General features: G+C 47.3%; 2 protein-coding genes across 2 annotated transcripts; one reads left to right on the top strand and one right to left on the bottom strand.

Annotated features, from left to right (window-relative positions):
* Window positions 1–777: 777 nt before the first annotated feature.
* On the bottom strand, window positions 778–2,969 carry LOC125506299 (protein NRT1/ PTR FAMILY 5.6). Its single transcript, XM_048671149.2, has 2 exons — window positions 2,705–2,969; window positions 778–2,602 (listed from the first exon to the last, which is right to left on the bottom strand). The coding sequence occupies exons 1-2, from the start codon at window positions 2,859–2,861 to the stop codon at window positions 978–980; spliced, it is 1,782 nt and encodes a 593-aa protein (XP_048527106.2). The 5' UTR covers window positions 2,862–2,969; the 3' UTR covers window positions 778–977.
* Window positions 2,970–8,018: 5,049 nt separating this feature from the next.
* LOC147973562 (uncharacterized) lies at window positions 8,019–8,618 on the top strand. Its single transcript, XM_087525038.1, has one exon. It carries the CDS (start codon window positions 8,019–8,021, stop codon window positions 8,616–8,618), a length of 600 nt encoding a protein of 199 aa, XP_087381164.1.
* The last annotated feature ends 876 nt before the right edge of the window (window positions 8,619–9,494 follow it).

Raw genomic sequence — 9,494 nt, 5'->3', positions numbered from 1 at the left:
CCTCATAAAAACATGTGTGTATACATACACAATATAAAGCCGCCACCTTCCCCTCGAATTCAAGAAGATGAGGGTCATGTTTCTGTAATAGTGTAGGGCACCGGCCCCATGCCCAACGAGGAATGGGACAGGATGATGGCCGAGATCACAGATAGCGGCGATGAGTAGTTTGTTTCGTTTTTATGTAATCTTTATATTTTGTTTAATGTTCAATAGAGTTTGAATCAAGTTTGATACACTAGTTTGATCAAATTTGCATCGAATTTGTGTTCAGTTTTTAAGGAGTTAAGTTTAGGGGTTTGGTTAGAAACCATACTATTTTAGAAGAGCACAAATACTCCTGTAAAGGATACTCCGCCCGTTTACTCCTCTAAATTTGCAGGGCTCTAAATTTATGGGGAGGGGGGGCAGTTAGATGAGTCAGGGAGGTCATGGGCAGGGAGCGCCTTCTTGCTTATGATCTGGATGGATGTAGGAAAGAATGGTATGAAACGCCGGGAAATACCCTTTGGCTCCCGCATGTATATACACCCTATATGGGGTAGTTTTTAAAAAATAATTAAAGAAAAAGTCAAAATAGTTCAAAATTATTTTTAGATTAAACTTAACTTGCGCACTAGTATATAATTTTTCCCAGAAAAAACCAACGTTGACTTCACAGCGAAAAAGACAATTTATTTGCTATTATAGATCACTATTCACGCTATTTTGACCGAAAATTTGTCTTTTTTGAAAAGAAGTCAGAGAAGAATTTTCTTTTTGTGGAACTTTTCTCACTAGAACAATGAAAGGCCAAGTTCATTTCAAAAATATTTTCAGAAATTTTTGACTTTTTGTTGAATTGCTATTTTTAATTTTATTTTCTATATAAGGTACATATGTGCCCAGGAACCACGTTCATTCCTTCTCTGCTGATGCCTGGCCATCTTCCTCTGGTGGTTAAAATGTTGACGATGTGTTGATGCTTCTTTGTTATGTCATACACCAAAAGCGCTCCCCTGTGCTACGCACTTGTGATTGTACGGACTATTGACGCCGGCAACGTCCTTCTCGACGCCGACCCTGCCGGCCTTCGCGGTCTGCTGCTTGTACGAGTACCGGATGGCGACGAGCACGTAGAAGCCCAGGTTGGCGGCGGAGATGCCGGCCAGCAGCCAGTAGAAGAGGTCCAGCCTGCTCCGGCTCAGGTCCTTGCCGAACCACCCGTCCCGCCGCCCGCCGTGCGAGCTCACGCGGCTCGCCGCCGCGATCAGCTGGCTGCTCAGGAAGCTCCCGGCGCCGATCACGCTCAGGTACAGCCCGATACCCAGGCTGCGCATCGTCTCCGGCATCTGGTCGTAGAAGTACTCCTGCAGGCCCACCAGCGCGAACCCGTCGCCCACGCCCATCAGCGCGAACTGCGGCACCAGCCAGAACACCGACATGGTGACCTTGGAGTCCAGGCGGCGCCGCTCGACGACGGCCGCCACGGCCATGGCCACCACGGCGAACGCCATGCCGATGCCGATGCGCCTGAGGACGCTGATCCCGCGCTCGGCGCCCGTGGCGCGGCGAAGGCACGGCTCGAGCACCTTGTCGAAGAGCGCCACGGTGGCGATCATGGCCACGGCGGCAAGCGCGAAGACGGACGCCGGCGGGAGCACGAAGTGTGGGCCGAGGTGGCGGTCCATGGCCATGCCCTGCTTGATGAAGAAGGTGGACACCTGCGCCGCCGCCATCCCGAACGGGAGCGTGGCCACCCAGATGGGCACCATCGACGCCACCAGCTTCGTCTCCTCCACCTGCGTCACCGTCGCCAGACGCCACGCCCCGCGCCAGACCTCGCCACCATGCTCAAAGATTGCCGCCTTGTCGAGACACCGGAGCTGGTCGGTGTGGCAGAGCAGCCTCTTCTTGCCGTCGTCCTCCTCGTACAGCTGGCCGGCGTCGGCTGGCAGCTGAAGGCGCCGCTTCATGACCGCGGCCACGACAACCCGCAGCAACGGCGTGAGGGGGCTGCCCTGCGGCACCCTGTACCGGTACGTCCGCCACCCCGCGAGGTAGACGACGAGGGAGCAACCCATGACGGCGGCGAGGAGCACGGTGGCGGCGCCCCATCCGATCCGCTCCTGGATATAGACGACGACGGTGACCCCGAGCAGGACCCCGGAGCAGAGCGCGCAGTTCCACCAGTTGAAGTAGGACATCTTCTGCAGCCGCTCGCCGGCGTGGCCGTCGTCGAACTGGTCAGCGCCGAAGCTCTCGAGCGCCGGCTTGTGTCCGCCGGTGCCGACGGACACGAGGTAGATCCCGACGAAGAAGAGCGTCTCGTGAACCCGCGGCACGGAGGCGCCGTCCGGTCTGAGGCCCGGCACCAGCTGAGCCACCGCGAGCAGGACGAGGCCGAGGAGGTAGACGGCGGTGGAGAGGAGGACGGTGCGGAAGCGGCCGAGGTAGGCGTCGGCGACGAAGCCGCCGAGGAGGGGCATAAGGGTGGTGACGCTCATCCAGTACTGGGAGTTCACGGCGGCGACCTTCATGTCCTGGTGCAGCACCTTGGTGAGGTAGATCATGAGGCTGGTGGCGATGCCGAAGTAGCTCAGCCGCTCGCTGAACTCGATCACTGCCAAAACCACACAACAAGAAGTCAATAACGTTCACACACTGCCATCAACCAGACGAACAGAGACAGAGACAGAGACAGAGAGATCAGGAGGGAGCTTACGGATGATGAACATGGCGGCCTTCCATGAGCCGGTGGCGGCGCGGAGGGGCGGGCGGCCGCGGTGGTCGACGGAGGAGTCGTCCACCCATTTGTCCCACTCCCCATCTCCGTCGCCGACGCCATGGCCGCCGCCGCTTAAACCCTGCTGCTTCCTCATCACCGAATCAACCTCTCTCCAAAGTCCAAACTAACCAAAAGGACTCACTCCACTGCGCTTTTGGACGTACTAGTAGATTGATCTGTGGTTTTTGGTGTGAGGCTGGGAGGAAAAGAGGCCCAGTTATATAGCCGCGCGGGTGGGGCATGGACGGGGCGGGGGGGGGGGGCGGGGCAGGGGAAGTTGGGGGAAGAAAGGCCACGTCGCTGTTGAGATACTCCATGTGTGTGTTTGTGTGTGCACGCGCGCGAATCGAATCCACGAAAGGAGGCCTCGTTTTTTTGATTTTTATCAAAGTTCTTGAGGGAACGAATCGATGTGAGGGATTTGTTGGCGTTTTTTTTTTTCAGAAGTGTGTCACAACTCACACTCACATCACACCTAGAGGCAGTGGCGGAGCTTGATAAGAATCTCGGGGGGCCAAAGCGAAAATATGAACAACCAGGAGGGCAAAGAATTGATTTTTTTCCTAATCTAAGTTATGCATAATAATTTTTCTTCATTATTTTGCCTTGGGCACGGCCCTCAGACTTGCGCTAAGCTCCGCCACAGCCTAGAGGTCTAAATGCAATATATCTAGTGTAGATACAACTTCTTTGATACTATAGCTTGTATATTATCTTCATTAGCCTGTATCTTAGTGTAGATATAACTTCTTTAATGGTTTTCCTACGCATCCGCGTACAACTGTTTTTATAGGATATATGTTTAGGCTTAGTTTGAGAGCATGGTATTTTTAAAACCATGGTAATGTAAAACCCCAATATTCCAGTGTCTGAGCAATGAATATTTCAGTTTCTAAAAACCATTGTTTTTCTAGAAAAGGAAGAAAGAGCTCAAGGCCCCTTTTTAAATAGGGCCAATTCCATCCCCCCCCCCCCCTCTAACTTTGTCCCGAGCTCATCCTCACCCCTAAATAAAAACAGTGTGAAAGGGTATTTTCATAACGCCATATAACAGAAGAGGGGTATAGTTGAGCACTATTTTTATTTAAGGGTAAAGATGAGGTCGGGACAAAGTTAGGGGGGGATGTAAATGTCCCTTTAAAATACTGCGAAGATACTACTCGTTGGAGATACTACGGTTTATAAGCTATGGTATTTGTTGATGCCAAACACAATAATATTTTTAAGACTATAGTTTCTAACAAAATGATATTCTAAAATTTATTTAAATATACTTAGCTGCCAAACACGGCCTTAAGGCGACTCTAACAGAGTTGTCATATGGGCAGTCGTCATAATGCACATAGAGTGTGCTCCATATGCATTTGGAAGGTGCCTAGGCGATACACAAACTCTCATTTTGTGTGTGTTTATGAGAGAAAAATCATCACTTGTTTTGTTTAGTGCTAAGAATCATGTCTAGATTAAGACATTAACTGGCTTTCCTCATTAAATAAGATTTAAGGTGTCGCATCAAAAACAATTCGTAGACCTCTTCCAATGGGCAGGTGCTTAGATGAGGTGCTAAGCGCATTAAATAGTTTAGCAACTCTAGTCCCCAATGCATAGGTGCTTAACTTGTTGTTGCTAAGGCTAGCCATAGTGGGGGTAACTTAGGTAGTAACTTAACACATCCCAAGACATTTTTGCTTATGTGGCAAGTATTTAATAAGGAAAGAGATGTTTGTGGTAACATAATATGTTACTGTAACATACTCCCCCTTTCCGGTTTATAAGGCTCAATTCAAAAATCTCACCAACCAAGGTAGATGATGAGTGGTGGAATATTTTTTGTAGTTTGCAAAAGCACCCAATTAATGCTCTTGTTTTCCTCAAAAAATCATGTTTACGAATGCATTAATTGCAATGCATGCATGCATTGATCAGTTTTCTCTTAATACTTGCATGCAATGATTTAATGCACCTTGAAGTTTGAACATGTGATGGGGAACAACCAAACTGAGCCTTATAAAATGGAAAAACTAAAATTTTGAGATAAGCCCTATAAAACGGAAAGGAAGGAGTAGTGATTTCCAAGGCAAAATGAGTCTATGAGCTAATAAATGAAACCATCTATGACACTATTACTTAGTTACTTTGCACTATGAAGGTAGTAACTTAGACTAGTGTCATATGCATGGCACTAGTATAAGTTACTGATCCCCACTATGACCAGCCTAAGCTACCTTCATTTAATGAGTTAGCTACTAAACTCTTTCATGTATTGGTGAGCTTGCTTCATTTAAATGTTCTGCATAGGTTTACGCGTTTAGCATTGGTTCTTTCTGGGGTCACCAAACTCATCTCTCTCCTCTTAATTATCTTGCCACATCAGATTTTTTGCCTACATGGCACGCTTAGCACCTGTACAAGGTGGAGTATTAGGAATAGTAGTTAGGTACGGTAGTCAAAGCAAACCGGGAGTGAGTTATTGTGTATATGAAATAAAAACAAAATATTGAATGAGTAGAGCACAATTTTAGAGACAATTTATAATCATGTGGGTGTTACTTTGAGCAATTTATGTATGAAAAAGGATAAGATTATGGTGTAAATACAGTATACTGCCCTTTAATTTTGTGAGAGCATTCCCAGTATTTGGTCCCTGACATCACATGGCAAAATTCTTGACAAACCTAAGCATTTCTTACACCTTAAGAAATATAAATTATTTTATATATGTTAATAATTAAGTTTAGGGTATATACAGTGGTTGATAAATAATTATATCTGAAGTTTTCACGTAATTTAGATATGACGATAAAATTGTGCGTACAATGGGTTGTTTCTTCATTTTATCTTCAATAACTAGCTATGCCTAAATATGTGGTGGGAGATATCCTCTATTCTTAAATAGTTGCAACCCACTACCTATTTTCCCACTTCATACAACTATGCCACATCATCAAGTCATGCATGTGGTCATAAGTTAGAATTTGTACACTAATCTATCCATGCAATCATGCGGACCTTAACAATCATGCATGTCAATTTGTTTCACTAATTTTTGTGTGGGCATAGGCATGTCGGATTGGAGCAAATATATGTTGGTCATCTTACATACTTCTTATGTAGGCACCCCGTTGACTTTGATCCAGCTTTTTTTTCTCTTTTTATACAACATTTCATCACCTGCTTCTTTTTAGAAAAAATGTAAACGGGGGGCAATCTTAAATTTGGTTTCCAATACTTTTAGTTTTTAGGGCAATCTTAAATTTGTTTTCCAATACTTTTAGTTTTTAGCATATATTTATGCATTTATTTTACTAAGATTCCAGCAGAAACGCGGGGGATATGATCTAGTTGTGCTAAGAGACCATCGCTTAATTAAATGAGGGCATTATCTTATGATTTTTCTCTCATCCACCGCAACAATTATCCCACAAAATACTCATAAGATAACATCATTTTACATGTCCTTAGAAATTCCTTTTACTGTGTTGTTTCTGGCTAGTGGGCCATGTGTTTTTTTTAATAGTTTAGATTTCTTACCACATGTGTCACGTGGTCTAGAAGACCATGTATTTACGACTTAGCAGCCGAGGTAGTATATGCATGCCTGATACACCTAAAGAGCTGACCCTGGATCCGTCGTTGGGCTTCAACCAAATTTGGATCGGACGACGACGACGTCATGCACTCATGCTTGCCACCGAAGTCGTTGCTGACCTGCGTAGGAGCAGTAACGTATGTGTACATGCATTCACTGCGCTCACTAATTAACACGCGCAGTACGCCAGCCATCGTACAACACATTTCAATCTCTTCTAACAAAAAGAAAATCTCCTTTTGAAATTGGCTGGCTGGCTCTGACTTTGCGCGGCGCGGCGGAGCACGTGTTTCATGCACGCATTTATCCGGCACTATAAATCTATAATGGTCTCTGAGCGCCATCAGCCACCGGAGCGACGGACGGAGACGGTGCGTCCTCTTGCAAATGCCACGCTCCACTTGGCCTGAGCCGGAGATGGAGATGATGCAACGAGATGTGATAGAGAGCTGCATGCATTCGTGTGATGCAGATCAGATCAGATATATGGCCGGACTGGACTTGGTCACTTTTAAGTCAGCGCGCTACAGTAGCCTGAGTTTGACCACTCTGGCCCGTAGGATCTAAAAGGAACCATCCAGATCTCTTGCTACATTAATAATTAGGCCGGATAGATATAGTATGACCATTGTTGTCAGAAATCCTTTTCTGAGCCCGGGTCGTCTGCACCTGTATTTAATAAAAAATCAAAATAAATACTACAAAAATTCAAAAAATTCTAAGAAAAATTCTCATGATAGACAATTTGATGCATGAGGTCCGTCCCAATTTTCAAATCATTTGGACGACTAAGCAACTCTCGGCAAAAAAAACAAATTCAGATTCTGTAAAACAGTTTACTGTTCATATACTTTTTTAACCCGATTTGTCTTTTTGCTGAGAGCTACTCAGATATTCAAATGAGCTAATATTTGGAGCGAACCACACGCAATAATTTTTCTACCATGAGAAAAAATAATTTTAAAAAAATAATTTTTTTTTTGAATTTTTTTTTTACCGGGTGCAGATGAGCCTGGCACCGAATCGCTGCACTCCGTTGTTTCTGCAATGTGTGAGTTGTATCAGCCAGTGACTTTCCTTCTTCAAGTTAGAGAAGATCGATGTGCCGAGTATATAGTACGTACATACTTTCAACACAGCACAGTTCAACAACCATTTGTTGCACCATAGTTGGCGAGCTAGCCATCCTAGCTAGAGGTTCCACTTCGGGTCTGCCATGTTAACTCTGGGTGGGTGGGAATAGTTTGTTCCACATGTTCATTTCCTTCAAAACCAAAAGAAGTTCGGCCTCATCTTATTTAAAATTCCGCTCGGGCCGGGCATCTAACTGAAACATAAATAACATGAGGCTGAGGCAAACATGCGACAACTAGACTAAGAGCAACTCTAGTAGACCCCGTAAAACACCTGGCCCGTAAAAATTCTGGCGAGTATGCGGGCTCGGACCAATTTTCCGGCCAGAACAGAGCCCGCATACTCGCCTGGCCCGTAAAAAATTATGCCGTAGCCCGCAAACCGCACGCCCCGAGCACTATAAGTACGGTTCCGCGACCCTTTTGCGGGTCCAAACCCTATTCCCCCGTCGTCGCGAGCCGCCCGATTCCCCTTTCCCCTTTCCCAATTTCTCGCTACCGGCGACCACCCGCCCCGCCTCCAGCCGCCATGTGGGGGCGAATGTGGAGCTCCGGACGCGGCTTCGGCAGCAGATCCGGCCGTGAGAGGGACCCGGAGCGCGAGCGGCGCGTCCGGTCCGACGGCGCGAGGAAGCGCGGCGCCCGAAAGTGGACCAACCACAGGATGTCGCCATCGGCGAGCTTCAACCGCCGTGAGACGGAGGAGTACGACTGCCGGCGCGCGTCCTTCTCCTCCGCGAGGTCTTCCTACGTCGGATCCTCCTCGTCCTCCGCCGCGGGCTTCCTCCCCGCGAAGAGGGAGTGGTCGGGAGAGGAGGAGGAACCGGAGCTGCCCATGCTGTTCGCCTTCGTCCCGGTGAAGGAGGAGCTCGAGGAGCCCGCTCCGCTCGGCCGCCGCGGAGTCGTCGGGCCCGAGGACTACGTCACGGACTTCGATGCGGTCGCCGCCGCCGTCGCCGAGCGGAGCATGCGCGAGAAGGAGGAGCGCCGGTGCCACGCCGAGGAGCTCGAAGCCCTCGAGTGGCGGCAGGCGGTCGCCGCCAACGAGAAGGCTGACGAGTGGCGCCGCATCCGCGCGGAGCAGACGGAGAAGTATGTCGATCTGTGCAACTCCGGCGAGGAGGATTGAGCGTTCGGCTCCTCCATGGCGCCGTCCAGTTGCCGCGACCTCGCCGCCGTCAGATCCGACCCCCTAGTACTAGTTTAACGTAGTATGTAGTATAACTATGCTTGTAGTTTGTTGATAATGTGCTGAACTATGTAGTAGGAGTATGTGATGAACTATGTTTGTGCAATTTCCCCTGCGAAAGTGTTTTTTCAAATTATGCAGGTTTAGATACGGGTTTTGCTCGGCCGCGCATGTTTTTAATCCGCAAACGCGATTTTCGTGAAACCGCAATCGTGTTTTGCGGGTCGAATTTTTGCGGCGTCTGCTAGAGTTGCTCTAAGATATATCATTCGCTTGCAGAATATAGTACTCGCTCCGATCCATATTAATTGTCGCTGATTTAGTGCAATGATCGTGGGGAGTATTTACATTCTTCATAGATTCCTCTTAGATCTTTCAGTTTTGAATTTGGGGAGGAGATATTCACGGCTACTGATGGTTTCAGTCTTCGTACCGATCAAGGGCCTCAGTTTAATGCTGAGCAACATCCTACTATCTAAAAATCTTCATATCGATATACTCTTTCTTAGCTAAGCCAGTGGATGATCGATCCTATTTGATTATATCATGGGCTCGAAAAATGGATCTGAAGTTGAGTGAAATGTACTCGAACAAGCTGGACTACTAGAGCCCGTAAAATTAACGCGCTTGATTCAATTTTCCTAAAACTTGTCGTTTTAGATTTGAACGGAGTCCAACCTTAAAAATTTTAAATTTTAATACCACACCTCTAACTTATTCTATTTGTTTTAAAAAATGTGCACACTTATTATATTTTTTGTTAACTTTTTCCAGCGTTCAAATCACATGGAAACCGTGTGATGGCCCTAACGACGA

The sequence above is a fragment of the Triticum urartu genome, chromosome 5A, assembly GCF_056163025.1.
Source record: "Triticum urartu cultivar PI428250 chromosome 5A, HENAU_Tu73, whole genome shotgun sequence".
In the NCBI taxonomy this organism is placed as follows: domain Eukaryota; kingdom Viridiplantae; phylum Streptophyta; class Magnoliopsida; order Poales; family Poaceae; genus Triticum; species Triticum urartu.
Note: the sequence above shows the minus strand (reverse complement) of the source record. Positions and strands in the feature narration are given on the sequence as shown.

Bases quoted from the DNA above. Each gene is read 5' to 3' on its own strand.
- LOC125506299 (XM_048671149.2), bottom strand. From the start codon at position 2,861: ATGAGGAAGCAGCAGGGTTTAAGCGGCGGCGGCCATGGCGTCGGCGAC. The intron at 2,603-2,704 runs GTAAGCTCCCTC...TGGTTTTGGCAG, and splicing joins GGCCGCCATGTTCATCATCC to TGATCGAGTTCAGCGAGCGG.
- LOC147973562 (XM_087525038.1), top strand. From the start codon at position 8,019: ATGTGGGGGCGAATGTGGAGCTCCGGACGCGGCTTCGGCAGCAGATCC.